General features: G+C 47.4%; 1 protein-coding gene across 2 annotated transcripts in view; it reads left to right on the top strand.

Moving 5' to 3' along the window:
- The window catches only part of LOC126542955 (eukaryotic translation initiation factor 4E type 2-like), a 42,118-nt gene extending 26,331 nt beyond the window's left edge, over positions 1–15,787 (top strand). The window contains exons 1-3 of one of the 2 annotated variants that reach the window (XM_055077511.2): positions 228–414; positions 3,651–3,940; positions 15,624–15,787. In XM_055077511.2, coding sequence (XP_054933486.1) covers positions 256–414; positions 3,651–3,940; positions 15,624–15,666 — 492 coding nt within the window. In that variant the 5' untranslated portion in view covers positions 228–255 and the 3' untranslated portion in view covers positions 15,667–15,787. Of the gene's footprint in view, positions 1–227; positions 415–3,650; positions 3,941–15,623 lie in introns of those variants that run through there. The other variant, XM_050190076.3, reaches the window with a different exon arrangement.
- Positions 15,788–16,034: the final 247 nt, after the last annotated feature.

Here is a 16,034-nt window from a genome sequence, read left to right as displayed (position 1 = left end):
TGATTGATTTGGATGGAAGGGGCCGCAGAATTTTCCAAATTATCAGGCAATAGAAAAAGATGTGTGCAGCTTGCACTAGTGGTGCAAGCCTCGTGCAAGTCAGCAGCGGAATTTGTGATCACCTAACTTTTATGTGTCTTGCCTAAGTTGTTTGTAGGTTTTGCGCGAGGTTATGCTAGGTTTTGCTAAGTTGTCTCGGCGAGCTTGATGCTAGAAGTTTTCAAGCAGTGGCAGGCCGGGATTGCTTTCTCAGTGATGCCGAGCGTTCAGGCACCAACTCTCGCGTTCCCCGGACTGGAACTCTGTGTCCTCGACTCGGCATCGCCTCTTCTCAGCCCCAGCTTCGACGCGATATTCCGGATCAGCTTGGCGGCGACACATCACTTCTCGCTTGGCAGTGCGGCGTTCTTCCTGGTAAGCCACTTCTTCTTCGGGCGTGTGGAATTTCTTCGGTCTTCCCATGGCAGCAGCACGTACGCATGGAGTAAAAGAGGCAAGAGGTGTGTCGCCGCACTGGCTATTCCAAGGCCTGTGACGTCACGACTCTGCCCTACGCGCATGGCGTGCAAGGAGGTTACGTGGCTCGGTGCTCTCGCAGGTGGTATCTAGGCAACACTAAAGCCCCTCCATACACGTTTCCGCCGACCAGGTTAAGTACCGCCAACCTACCTTCCTCCTCCACGCTCCTCTCCCACTCACCCCCTTAGCTTCCGGCGTCAAGCGGAACTTCTGTAGCTGCAGCTTCCTGTTCCGAGTGGAAGTGATGCTATGTTTTTTAGCGTTAACTTTCGCGTCGATGGAGAGGCTTTAATTGCACCAGCTGCGGTTTAAACTGTGAATGCAATTCCATCCAAGAAACACCGCCTATTGTAATCAGCGATCTGATCGTGTTCGCTGCTTCGCGTCAACCTGCGACGGGTTGTGCCACGAGAGACAACGTACAGTGGAATGTAGTGCCTGGGCGCTTGGAGACCACTGCCGTTTTTCGTGCATTTGGAAAACAGCGACCGCGCACTACTACTTCAGCCGAATACAACAGCTTGTCGCCTTTGCATTCTTCTCATGGTCACTGCCACGGCTCTACTAAGCACGCGCGGGTGTCTCACTATGGGCAGTCAAAGCGGAAATTCCCGCAGCGCAACTCTAGGAAGCGTAAACGCCGGAACCGGAAATTTTGAAGCGGGGAATGCTGGAACCGGATTTGGTGTGAGGCGAAAAGGTGGCGCACAACAAAGGTTGTCGCTACTTAAGAAAGCGGCGGTGGCGCGTGGATGCAGGGGCTTTAGGCAACACGAGGTGGCACACAGCTGGGCTGAGTTTTCTGCTAGCGCTCCATGGTGGAACAAAAGCTTAAACAGCTCCTCTGTTAGAAAGCAAATTTGAATGAGAAAATAATTAATTTTGATAAATTTCGAATTTGGCGACAAACGATACGATTTCATGCCACATCGACGAATTCAGTGAAGCCGGCCACGCCTTTGCGTGCACTCCGCCCCTGCGTCTGATAGCGTCGCCTGCACTGAGACGACGCTATCATGAAAAGTGCCGACAGCAGAGAATGAATGCTTCGTCTGACTGTCACTTCAACGGGCTGCCGGAACTCAAGATTACATGACCTCCAATACTTAGCACGGTAAGGTAGCTTACATAGTGCCACGCCGTCTCAGCACGTCCACTCTTTGCACACGCGGAAGATTACGTCTAAAGCAGGGTGCGCAGATGCGTATGCGCTCAGCCGCGCTTATAGCCATGTGCAGCCACATTCGAGTCGCGTGCCAGAAATCGCGGCGTTCGCCCCCCGCCAATTGCGCACGCTTGATCGCGTTACCGTGAGCTCACTCCCCTCCCCCTCTTTCCCTTTGCTCGCAAGGGAAGGCAGCACTTGAGAAGCCACCATCTTTCTTGTGTCACCCTCGCACTTGCACTCGCACATAAAGCATGAAGTCCACAGGGTGCGATTGGATCTTATCTCACTCGGACTTGATGCGGAACATGATGTGGCTCCACTTCAGCGGTCATTCTTGTTGCACTGCGCGCGATTTGAGACCTGTGTTTGCAAGCAGAGGCTTTTATTACAGTCATTTGACTACCTACATCCATCGAAGTTTTCATTTGTTGTCTCGGCATTCCTTTGCGGCAAAAGCGAAATTTTATTATATTGAAATCGCATGCAAGCACGCTTCGTTAAATTGAGGTTCTAAATAAGTGGTGTTCTATGGACAAGAGCTTATGAAAAGTTAAATACTTCATTACATCGAGAATTTTGTTATATTGAAGTTGGTTATATCGAGGTTTAACTGTATACATTTAGGGAATTCAGTTAGGATAAAGCAATATCTATGTGCAGCAGTGGAACTAGGTCAAATAAAGATAGGTGTTTGCATCACAAATGAACAGCCATTGTCTCTTTTTCTTACATTAAAAGCATGCCATAGTTCCCATTCCATAAATATTTGCTTCTGTCCATAATTCTAATCTAAAACCTGAGATCTTCGCAGAAGCAAAGATTCAAAGTACAGGAACTTTTGAAAGCTTTTTATGTAAGAAATAGAGGCAATAAATGTATTAAAGATATCTCCATCGCTTTTCTGTTATGAAACACGGCCTTTTTCTTGTCATAGTGATTTCTTACCATGATGCGTCTGCAGTCTACGCACATGTACTTACTATTGTTGCCTTCAGGTGGTGAGTAAACTAGCTATTGGTAGCACTTTTCCTTGTATTCTTTTTATGTGAATGTCTTAGCTTGTGCTGTCTTCCTGACATGTAAATCAACTAGCTGAGCGAACAGTTCTTTTAATCTTGTGCATTTTTTTCTATTCTGCAAGCAACAACTTGCACATTTTCATGTCCCGTTAGCATGGCAGGAGTTAGTTTGGTCATGAATGGCATTTCTGTGCCTCTTGTGAAACCTGTTGATTGCATTAAGCCACTGATTGCATGTTGGTTGATTTTGTGCTGTAAATTGTTAACAGCTGATTACATATCAAACCTGTTGATTGAATTAAGCCACTGATTGCATGTTTGTTGATTTTGTGCTGTAAATTGTTAACAACTGATTACATAGTTGCATTTCTTAGGAAGAAAGAGTAAAGCCTTGGTCTCTTCACAAACAAGACCACACTGTCAAAGCTTTCTACAGCAACAGCAGCTAGGAGGAAGCTTTAGCTTGGGGCCTGCTATCTCATAGGAACAGAAAAATCGTTTTTCTCCACAACCACTTTTTATGCCATGGATATTTTTATAAAAACTCTTGAAAACTGCTCGAAAAAACACTTAGGTATCAAATTTACATCTCTGTAATTTGGCAATAAAGAATAATATCCCAATTCTGTAAACTGCACCTAATAACATATCTAAAGCAGACAACAATGACATATTATACACTGCTATGAAATATACTGCCACTAATTTGGGAGCGAGACTTTTGCAAAACCCTTAGAAATAGTAATGATTTAGTTCACGTAAGATTAGTTAATACAAAACTGGGGGCATTGGTGGCAATCAGAACTGCTGATGTCATATAGATAAGTTAAGGTCCAAATGAATCGCTCTAATTTTACTGAGTTTTTGCGAGTGGTCTCATTTTCTTCACTGTCTTTGTGCTCTGATAATATTGATAACTGTGCTTATTAAAATATGAACTGCAGGACGAGGCGAACCGCACGGGTGGCAAGTGGATTGTGCGGCTGCGCAAGGGGCTAGCATCCCGCTGTTGGGAGAATCTGATCCTGGCCATCCTGGGCGAGCAGTTTATGGTTGGTGAGGAGGTGTGTGGTGCCGTGGTGTCGGTGCGCTTTCAGGAAGACATTGTGTCCATCTGGAACCGCACAGCCAGCGACAGCCAGACAACGCTGCGCATCCGTGACACTTTGCGCCGTGTACTCAACCTGCCCGTCAACACTGTCATGGAGTACAAGACCCATACAGACAGCCTGAGGTACCTGTTGTGTGCAACATCATCATCATCTTAAATGCAGTTTACTTATGTGCATTGTTGAGGGCTTCTTGGAATAATATTTTGCACTGACATCATGTAAATTCCTCGGCGTATTGACATTCTAAACTATACAGAACATATTTTCTTGTAACCTTAAAGGGGAAGGGAGAGTATAATTAGCATTACCTGCTGTCTGATCAGCTATCACGGTGCTTAGGCAAATCACCATATGTTTTCTTTTGCATGTTAGTGTAAATTTAAGCGAAGTTGACGTGCTATGTCGCTGCTTTGCTTAGTAGACTTCTTTGAGACACACTCTGCTAAGCTGAACACTTTGATTTGCTGATGAATTTGTGGCATTTTAGTTTCACATAAACATTATAAAGAGAAGAATGAAGAATCTAGTAAGCATTAGGCTGTCTCATGGTACAAAGTTAGCATTCTTCAGCACAAAGTGGCCATTTCATCTCTGCCACCATATTTCCTATAACATAAACCAAAGTGCCATGGAGAAAGCCATAAGTTCTATGGCATGTAGGCAATCAGTCGGCTTGGTTTGGCCAGGCCAGGACAGGGATTTTTGTACTTCAGTTCTTCAGTTATTTGTGTATGATTGAATGAAAAGTTCATCATCATCATCATCAGCCTAGTTACGCCCACTGCAGGGCAAAGGCCTCTCCCATACTTCTCCAACTACCCCGGTCATGTACTAATTGTGGCCATGTTGTCCCTGCAAACGTCTTAATATCATCCGCCCACCTAACTTTCTGCCGCCCCCTGCTACGCTTCCCTTCCCTTGGAATCCAGTCCGTAACTCTTAGTGACCATCGGTTATCTTCCCTCCTCATTACATGTCCGGCCCATGCCCATTTCTTTTTCTTGATTTCAACTAAGATGTCGTTTACCCGCGTTTGTTGCCTCACCCAATCTGCTCTTTTCTTATCCCTTAACATTACACCCATCATTCTTCTTTCCATAGCTCGTTGCGTCGTCCTCAATTTCAGCAGAACCCTTTTCGTAAGCCTCCAGGTTTCTGCCCCATATGTGAGTACTGGTAACACACAGCTGTTGTACACTTTCCTTTTGAGGGATAGTGGCAACCTGCTGTTCATGATTTGAGAATGCCTGCCAAACGCACCCCAACCCATTCTTATTCTTCTGGTTATTTCAGTCTCATGATCCGGATCCGTGGTCACTACCTGCCCTAAGTAGATGTATTCCCTTACCACTTCCAGTGCTTCGCTACCTATTGTAAACTGCTGTTCTCTTCCGAGACTGTTAAACAGTACTTTAGTTTTCTGCAGATTAATTTTCAGACCCACCCTTCTGCTTTGCCTCTCCAGGTCAGTGAGCATGCATTGCAATTGGTCTCCTGAGTTACTAAGCAAGGCAATATCATCAGCGAATCGCAAGTTGCTAAGGTATTCTCCATCAACTTTTATCCCCAATTCTTCCCACTCCAGGTCTCTGAATACCTCCTGTAAACATGCTGTGAATAGCATTGGAGATATCGTATCTCCCTGTCTGACGCCTTTCTTTATTGGGATTTTGTTGCTTTCTCTGTGGGGGATTACGGTGGCTGTGGAACCGCTATAGATATCTTCCAGTATTTTTACATATGGCTCATCTACACCCTGATTCCGTAATGCCTCCATGACTGCTGAGGTTTCGACTGAATCAAACGCTTTCTCGTAATCAATGAAAGCTATATATAAGGGTTGGTTATAGTCTGCACATTTCTCTATCACTTGATTGATAGTGTGAATATGGTCTATTGTTGAGTAGCCTTTACGGAATCCTGCCTGGTCCTTTGGTTGACAGAAGTCTAAGGTGTTCCTGATTCTATTTGCGATTACCTTAGTAAATACTTTGTAGGCAACGGACAGTAAGCTGATCGGTCTATAATTTTTCAAGTCTTTGGCGTCCCCTTTCTTATGGATTGGGATTATGTTAGCGTTCTTCCAAGATTCCGGTACGCTCGAGGTTATGAGGCATTGCGTATACAGGGTGGCCAGTTTCTCTAGAACAATCTGACCACCATCCTTCAACAAATCTGCTGTTACCTGATCCTCCCCAGCTGCCTTCCCCCTTTGCATAGCTCCTAAGGCTTTCTTTACTTCTTCTGGCGTTACCTGTGGGATTTCGAATTCCTCTAGGCTATTCTCTCTTCCACTATCGTCGTGGGTGCCACTGGTACTGTATAGATCTCTATAGAACTCCTCAGCCACTTGAACTATCTCATCCATATTAGTAACGATATTGCCGGCTTTGTCTCTTAACGCACACATCTGATTCTTGCCTATTCCTAGTTTCTTCTTCACTGTTTTTAGGCTTCCTCCGTTCCTGAGAGCCTGTTCAATTCTATCCATATTATAGTTCCTGATGTCCGCTGTCTTATGCTTGTTGATTAACTTAGAAAGTTCTGCCAGTTCTATTCTAGCTGTAGGATTAGAGGCTTTCATACATTGGCGTTTCTTGATCAGATCTTTCATCTCCTGCGATAGCTTACTGGTTTCCTGTCTAACGGCATTACCACCGACTTCTATTGCGCACTCCTTAATGATGCCCATGAGATTGTCGTTCATTGCTTCAACACTAAGGTCCTCTTCCTGAGTTAAAGCCGAATACCTGTTCTGTAGCTTGATCCGGAATTCCTCTAGTTTCCCTCTTACCGCTAACTCATTGATTGGCTTCTTGTGTACCAGTTTCTTTCGTTCCCTCCTCAAGTCTAGGCTAATTCGAGTTCTTACCATCCTGTGGTCACTGCAGCGTACCTTGCCGAGCACGTCTACATCTTGAATGATGCCAGGGTTCGCACAGAGTATGAAGTCGATTTCATTTCTAGTCTCACCATTCGGGCTCCTCCACGTCCACTTTCGACTAACCCGCTTGCGGAAAAAGGTATTCATTATCCGCATATTATTCTGTTCTGCAAACTCTACTAATAATTCTCCTCTGCTATTCCTAGAGCCTATGCCATATTCCCCCACTGACTTGTCTCCAGCCTGCTTCTTGCCTACCCTGGCATTGAAGTCGCCCATCAGTATAGTGTATTTTGTTTTGACTTTACCCATCGCCGATTCTACGTCTTCATAAAAGCTTTAGACTTCCTGGTCATCATGACTGCATGTAGGGGCATAGACTTGTACCACCTTCAATTTGTACCTCTTATTAAGTTTCACAACAAGACCTGCCACCCTCTCGTTAATGCTATAGAATTCCTGTATGTTACCAGCTATTTCCTTATTAATCAGGAATCCGACTCCTAGTTCTCGTCTCTCCGCTAAGCCCCGGTAACACAGTACATGCCCGCTTTTTAGCACTGTATATGCTTCTTTTGTCCTCCTAACCTCACTGAGCCCTATTATATCCCATTTACTACCCTCTAATTCCTCCAATAACACTGCTAGACTCGCCTCACTAGATAGCGTTCTAACGTTAAACGGAATGAAAAGTTATTAGTTACATAAAATATTGTTCTGCTGCTCGGCTACTGAAGAGAAGCTAATCTTTCACTCTTTTTATCCATCTTGGCCATCTTGGCCATCCTGACTCTTTATCCACTTGGCCAAGAGGCAACAGCCCGCGCTAGCCTCCAATCGTCGTCGTCTTCTTACTGCTCGCCTCTTCGTCATTGGTAATACTATTCCGTAGCATTACCCCCGGCGGCAAAAGCACCGTCCTGGAGCGACTAAAGGCCGGACTCGGAAGCAATGTAGTAGGCCTTGAGCCTACTGACGTGCACGACATCATCACTAGATGCCACAGTAGATGACGAGGCTAAGCTCACAGGAGCAATTTCGTACGTCACAGGCGTCACCTGGCGCAGCACGCGGTGGGGCCCTGTGTATCACGAAAGGGGCTTTTCTGAAAGTCCGATGTGACGAGAGGGCGACCACAAGAGCACGAGCGCACCAGGCGAAAACTGTACGTCATGGTGGCGGGCGTTGTACTGACGCTGCTGAGTGGTTTGCGAGTCCGTCAGTCGAGCACGGGCAAGCTGGCGTGCATGGTCGGCGAGGGCAATGGCGTCGCGCGCATACTTGCTTGTTGAGGTCGAAGCAGGAGGAAGTGCCGTGTCAAGGGGCAAGGTCGGTTCGCGACCGTAGAGTAGATAAAAGGGAGAAAATCCGGCGGTGTCGTGCCGGGAAAAATTATAAGCAAATGTGACGTAAGGAAGGGCAATGTCCCAGTCGTGGTGGTCCTTGGAAACGTACTTCGACTGCATATCGGTAAGAGTACGGTTTAACCGCTCTGTCAGGCCATTGGTTTGAGGATGGTATGAGGTAGTCAGCTTGTGTTGAGTGGAGCAGGAACGTACAATGTCGGCGATAACTTTCGAGAGGAAGTTACGACCACGGTCAGTGAGCAGCTGTCGTGGGGCGCCATGAAGTAAGATAATGTCACGTAAGAGAAAGTCTGCGACGTCAATGGCGCAGCTGGTAGGGAGAGCCCGCGTGATAGCGTATCGGGTGGCGTAATCAGTTGCGACGGCTACCCATTTGTTCCCAGAGGATGACGTGGGAAAGGGACCGAGGAGGTCTAACCCTACACGAAAGAACGGTTCCACAGGGACAGTGATCGGCTGGAGATGACCGGCAGGTAGCACCTGAGGTGTTTTCCGACGCTGGCAGGTATCACAGGCAGCAACATAGCGTCGGACGGAGCGAGCGAGACCAGGCCAATAAAAGCGGCGGCGGACGCGGTCGTACGTGCGGGTTACGCCAAGATGTCCTGCAGTAGGTGCGTCATGCATCTCAAAGAGCACAGTCTGTCATAGATGTTTTGGCACGACAAGAAGAAGATCAGATCTGTCAGGCAGGAAGTTTCTTCGGTACAGAATGCCGCCCTGGAGGACATATCGGCCAACGGACGCGTCGGTAGGTGTAGAGCGCAGACGCTCGATGAGTGCTCGCAGCGGTAGGTCTCGGTACTGCTCATCGGCGATGTTATCGAAGGCAGACACAGAGAAAATGCCGTTGGCGGTACTACTGTCGGCGGCGTCAGGCTCGTCTACCGGGTAACGAGACAGGCAGTCAGCGTCCTTGTGTAGTCGGCCAGGTTTGTAGGTGACACTATATGAATATTCTTGGAGGCGTAAGGCCCAGCGACCAAGTCTTCTTGTAGGATCTTTCAGTGAGCATAACCAGCAAAGCGCGTAATGGTCTGTGACAACGGAAAAGGGTCGGCCATATAAGTATGGGCGGAACTTCGCAACCGCCCAAACTAGGGCCAGACACTCACGCTCAGTGATGGAATAGTTGCGCTCGGAGGGTGAGAGGAGCCTGCTGGCGTAAGCGATAACACGGTCATTGCCGCGCTGGCGTTGTGCCAGTACTGCGCCAATTCCGTGACCGCTGGCATCAGTACGGACTTCGGTAGGCGCAGAAGGATCGAAATGGGCCAGAACGGGAGGCGTTGTGAGAATGTCGATTAGATGCGAGAATGCAGAGGCCTCGTTATCGCCCCACTGGAAAAGGGCGTCTTTTTTCAAAAGCTCGGTTAGTGGTCGTGCTATGGCCGCGAAATTTTTCACGAAACGGCGGAAGTAGGAACAAAGGCCGATGAAGCTGCGCACATCCTTGACACACTTCGGAACAGGGAAGTGCGTAACAGCATGGATCTTGCCTGGGTCCGGTTGCACTCCGTTCGCGTCAACGAGATGCCCAAGGACGGTAATCTGGCGACGGCCGAATTGGCACTTCGATGCGTTCAGTTGCAGACCGGCGCGACGAAAAACGTCCAGGACTGCCGAGAGGCGCTCGACGTGCGTAGCGAACGTTGGGGAGAATACTGTAAGGTCGTCCAAGTAGCACAGGCATGTGGACCATTTGAAACCGTGAAGAAGGGAGTCCATCATGCGTTCAAAAGTGGCAGGAGCGTTACATAGACCGAATGGCATCACTTTGAATTGATAAAGACCGTCCGGAGTTGCAAAAGCAGTCTTCTCGTGGTCGAGATCGTCCACGGCAATCTGCCAGTAGCCGGAGCGGAGGTCAATAGAGGAGAAGTAGCGAGCACCATGGAGGCAGTCAAGGGCGTCAGCGATCCGAGGTAGGCGATACACGTCCTTTTTGGTAACCCTGTTAAGGTGCCGATAATCCACGCAAAAGCGCCATGAGCCATCCTTCTTTTTTACCAGTACAACAGGTGACGCCCATGTACTACATGACGGTTCTGTGATGTTCTTGGCAAGCATTTTGCGAACTTCTGCGTGAATAACTTGACGCTCAGCCGGTGACACTCTATATGGGCGGCGATGAATAGGAGGGGCATCGCCGGTATTGATGCGATGTTTAACAGCTGTAGTTTGGGCCAAAGGACGATCGTTAAAGTCAAAAATGTCGTTCTGGGAAAACAGAACGCGGTAGAGCTCACGAGCGTGCTCGGACGGCATGTCAGGCGCAATCATTTTCGGTAAGTCGGCGATGGTACAAGTTGTCGACTGCGATGGTAGAGGAGGATCGGCTAAATTGTCGTCTACCTCAATAGATGCTATTGAGTGATCCTCGAATGAGCAAAGCTGGGCCAGAGACATCCCGCGTGGCAGCATTTGTGTCGTCAAGCCAAAATTGACCACTGGCAGGCAGACGCAATCCGCCGTAATAGATAAAACGGTATGAGGTACCGTGATCCCGTGTGTAAGGAGGACGTCTTGCATAGGAGCCGCGATATTGTGATCGTCGGGCACTGGTGGGGATGACACTAGGTCAACGTAAGTCAGTGCCGAAGGTGGCAAGCGAACGAAGTCGACGGAACTGAGGCAACTGGGGTGTGGTTCAGCGGGATCCAGAACAGGCAGGTCAAGGCGGAGAGTACTGGCGGAACAATCGATGAGAGCAGAATGTGCGGAGAAAAAAGTCTAAGCCGAGGATGATGTCGTGGGGACAGTGGGCTATGACTGTGAATAGCACAATTGTAGAGTGATCGGCGAAGGAGACACGGGCGGCACACATACCAATTACGGGGGCTGTTCCGCCATCGGCGACACGGACAACATGCGTCGTGGCGGGCATGATTATTTTTTTCAGGCGGGTACGAAGGTCAGAGCTCATTATCGACAAATGTGCCCCAGTGTCTATAAGAGCAAATACAGGAACACCGTCGACTTGCACGTCAAGAAGGTTCAGATGAGTGGGCAACGTCAGTAGAGGATTTGGCGGCGTAGGGAGCAATGCAGCTTCACCTCGAGGCGCTGCATCATCTAGTTTTCCGGCTGGGAGCGGTGTCCGAAGGGAGTCGGCGAAAAGGAGCGACGGGGCTGGGGAGAGCGAGATTGTCGTCGTTGGGGCGAAGGTGAACGAGAATAGGGGCGGTTCGGCGCAGGAGAGTCAGTGGCGGCATTATCGGAGCGTGCGGCATAGGGACGAGAATGGCCACCTGAGGGGCGAGAGTAGGCAGTATAAGCAGACCGGGTCGGGGAAGTCCAGCGACTTCGACAGTGCCGAGAAATGTGCCCGATGCGACGGCAGTGAAAACAAATGGGCTTGTCGTCAGCAGTGCACCATTCAGATGGGTTGCGGAAACGTGGTGGGTAAGAAGATGCGGGACGGGGCGGAATCGAAGAAGCCGGATGGGTATCAGGGCGATGGGCCGAGCAGATGGTGTGAAGGCCCATGTTTTCGAACTCCTAGCGGACAACTGCCTGGATCAGGGAAACCGTGACTGCAGGTGCGTTGGTGGCGCTGGAGTCGAAGGCAGCCAGATAGGCGGCCTCGATCTCACGCCGGACAATCCTGGTAACATCGCCAGTGTTGTTGGGACGAGGAGTGTCGGCACAGGAAGATGTCGCTGGGGTGTTGGGCAAACGGGCAAACTGCTGGTCGATACGTCGGCTTTTAGCGAGTTCCAGGCGGCGGCACTCTTTTATAACAGCATCCACCGTCGCGACGTTGTTGAATACGAGCAAGTTGAAGGCGTCATCGGCAATGCCTTTGAGGATGTGGGATACCTTGTCTGACTCAGTCATGTGTGCATCAACTTTGCGGCACAGAGCCAAGACGTCCTGAATGTACGTGACATAGGGCTCTGTTGACGTCTGCACACGACCGGAAAGCGCCTTCTGCGCGGCAAGTTTGTGACCGTAGGGGTTGCCGAACAAGTCTCGGAGCTTTTGCTTGAGCGAATCCCAACTGGTGAGCTCATCTTCGTGCGTCCGAAACCAAACTCGAGGTGTGCCACCGAGGTAAAAGACTACGTTGGCGAGCATGATAGTAGGGTCCCACCGGTTATTGCGGCTGACGTGTTCGTACAGGCTGATCCAGTCCTCGACGTCTTCCCCATCTTTGCCCGAGAATACGCCAGGATCACGAGGAGCAGGGAGAATGATGTAGGTCGTCGAAGTGGCAACAGGTGTCGGGGGCGGCTGAGTCGAGTTGTCATCGCCGGGAGCCATGAAGCTAGGCTCGACGTACCGTCCACTGCAAAGCTCCGTGACGAGGTACAGGGAACGTCCACCTCCACCAGATATGTTACGTAAGAAGACGCAGGTGAAAAGCTGTATACAGGTATATTTACAATGTAATATGCCGCATTTGGCCAAGAGGCAACAGCCCGCGCTAGCCTCCAATCGTCGTCGTCGTCTTCTTACTGCTCGCCTCTTCGTCATTGGTAATACTATTCTGTAGCAATATGAAGACTCTTGCCATTCAAGCTTACAATCGTAGCCTTTAAGTGAAAGCAATGGGTTGTGCTTTGGGGGGGGGGGGGGGGGGGGGGGTCAAATATAGAGATATCAGAATTTCATCAAATATGCATATTATACAAAAACACCCTTTAACTATTGAATGGCATGCAAAATATTTTTTTCATTTCTAAATGAAGCAAGTATAAAGGTTGTGTGTAAATTATTTGGTTAAAAAGAAAAACAATAAAGCTTGTTTGCATCATTTCATATATGTAATGGCATTCTGAACTCAGTGTCAAGTCAGCTGAGGAGCTTGTAAATGTGAAATGACTGAAAGGTGATTATATCTGGCGACCCATGACGATGAGAGTAATAAAATACAGGAACAGGTGTAAAATGCCTAAAAGCATCTTACAAAAGCACTTGTATTGAATGATTGACAATTAATGAGTGGAGGTAAGCTACTCAGTGCATTTACTCAACAACTGGTGCATCTACGCAGTAAGTGTTGCTCCTTTGCTGCATAATCATTCAGAACAGTCGTCATTTGTATCTGTCTTTCTCACATCAGTTAATTTTATTTTTTTATAATTCGACCACCGCCAAAGGTATCGGCCAGCGCCCATACATTTCTGTGTAACCAAACTTCCGTTATTTTTTCTTGAAATTAGCCGTCCCCAGATAATTCTAACTTGGCTGGTCATCCCGCACATGCCCTAAATGATGACTGCAGAGGTAACTCCAATAGCGGCATTGTCTGTCTTGGCAGCACTTAGTGTCCAGTGAATGCGTCGAGCACACGCCATCTTCCATTGAAAACGTCTATTTTTGGCCTGCCCCAGAAAGATTTTAAAACAAAGATAGTAGCCCACGGCGAATTATTACAGTATTTACCTGATTCTAATACGCACCATTTACAGTGAAGCTTTCTTTGCCTCTTCCTTCGACTTTTCTACTGCTGCTGCTACTGCTACTGCTACTGTCTTGCATGCCGCATTGAGTAGTGGTTCAGAGCGTGCATATGCATGGCAGGAGTGTGGCATGACAATGCGAGAAACTTGTTTGGACCTTTCCATCAACGGTGGCGATAGTGCCCCCCTCGAGTTCCCTGGGCGTCGCTACAATAGCCTCTTGACTGCTCTAATTACCCGTGACCCCCTGTAAACTATTGCAGAAATTGCAGCGCTTACCTTTGTACTAACGTGTAACACTCTGGAGGGAAAGATAGACAGAATGGTAGAGAAGAGGTAAAGAGAGGAGACAGAGTGGGTAGAACCGATGCAGTCAGGATATGAGTAATAGCCTCGCCACTCTTTGCTCGCATACATGGAGGGGAGAGTGGGAGAGGGAAAGGCGACTTAAGAAGGCAAAAAAATGCTACTACTAGACATAACAGTAGTTGTGGACAAAGTGGATAAATTGAAGTCTAAGGTACAGTACGGTACATTTCTGCTATTTCTTAACAATAGACAGAGCGCAAATTTGTTAAGCTGACAACTAACGCAGGGCATACAGATGCAAAAGCGTCCAGGCTACACTACAGAAGCGGCCGCACGTCAAATCAACACTTCTGTGCTTGCTGTGGTAGCTTTGAGGCCATGGCATTGCTTGAAGTCACATGTTCGATTCTGACCGCGTAAGTCGCATTTCGGCGGCGGCGGTATTCAAAAATGCTCATTTACTTAAATTTAGGTGCACGTTAAGGAAGTCTAGGGGATAAAAATTTATCCAAGTTCCGCAACTACGGTATGCTTCATAATCCGATTGCGGTTTTGGCACGTACAACCCCATAATTCAATTAAAGTTTACCACTTCTGCCACAATGCGAAGTGCCAGGTGAGGCAACGACAGTGCTAACCTTCTCGGAGGTTATGAACAATGGCGTACAACAATGCCTCGGACAAACAGCAGTGGTACACGCAAGGTAATGTTTAACATCAACTCACCACTCTTGTATTGTACTAAATGCTGAAGGAATTAAACATTTGCCATCAACATCACCACTAATTATAATTAATCAAAGCAAACTGCACAGAAAGCTTCACTTTCCACAGTTTGTGGGATCCACATAATTTTTCTTTCCAGAAAAATTTTGTCTGATAATTGCTTGGGCAGTGCAATTTGATATGAATCTAGAACCAAAGCCACATTCACAACAGCCTACCATCAGAGCCAGCCTAGCCAGTGTCATCACCATTGCCATCACAATACTGCAACCATGGATGGCGATCGAACGAGTTCTCGCATAACATGACGATGACATGCCAGTTTCAGTCCAGTTACAAAAACACACTCAAATGATAAGTTATTTTACATGTTAAACTAGCAGCAACAAATCGCATCATGTGTTCTTGTCATTTCAGAGAATTAGATGCGTCACAGGAAGAACTGGTGAAGTGGTTAGTCTAGGTGTGGGCCACCATCCCATTTGCAGTCGTTGCGGTGTGTTTTGATTCACGCAGAATAATAACAAATGCACTGTGGACTGTACGGAGAACAACATATTTTGAGTCTTCATACGCAGCGATAAAGTGCTGTGTGAAAGGGATAACAGTGGTAACAGTGGATAACAGTGATAAAGTTTGCTGGCTTCATCTTTTTCTTATTGCCAAAATTGTAAGCATGCTACAATTTTATTGCTAGAAAATCCGTCGCACGTTCGATTTCTATTTCTTTAAGAATGCTAATGTTATATTTATGTTAGTTTTTTGCTTTGAACCCATATAGAGGGCCTTCATTTCAGGGACGTGCCAGAATCGGGGCATATGCTGTGAAATTAATCAGCGGTGTGTTTTGCTATTTTTTATGCCTATTGTTTAACTTGATCCGCTGGATAACTTGGACCAATTTCGTAGGTCCCATCAGGGTCGAATTAACAGAAGTCAGCTGTATCCGTGCCGTCCTAGTTATGCTGTTTCTTCACTTTGCTCTGTCCTATTCTTCAGCAATAAGGTTTATTTTGTTGCAAGAGGCACCATATGTTCATTGTGCTGTGTTCTTCACGCTGTTATTAAATAAGCAGAGAGTGATTATTTTTTTTCTTCTTCCTTTTCAAAGGGACAATTCCAGTTTTCGCAACACTGACATCTTCCTCAGATGACCAGGATTGGAGCTCCAGCCAAGACAGGACACGCTGCTCATGACAAAGGACTCTGGAGCCTACATTAACGTGCCATCGTAATTTGTGGTTAATTTCACCCAATAAAGTGGACATCACTTGACTCAGAGCAAATGTTTCATTTGTGATTGTATCGTGGTTTTTTAGATGTGCGCATTACAGCTGTGAATGTATCATTGCATCATTTGATTCTCTGCCAGTTTGGCTGCATTTCCTCCACCACGATAGCTTATCTATTGGTAGTATGGACAACTGGTTATCTGTTATATAAGTCATACATGCTGCTCAAGGTTTAGTGAATGAATAGCAGCGCGAAAACCGATGACGTGACGAGAAGTATTATAATACGA

This window comes from Dermacentor andersoni, chromosome 2 (assembly GCF_023375885.2).
Source record: "Dermacentor andersoni chromosome 2, qqDerAnde1_hic_scaffold, whole genome shotgun sequence".
NCBI classification, from domain to species: Eukaryota; Metazoa; Arthropoda; class Arachnida; order Ixodida; family Ixodidae; genus Dermacentor; species Dermacentor andersoni.
Note: the sequence above shows the minus strand (reverse complement) of the source record. Positions and strands in the feature narration are given on the sequence as shown.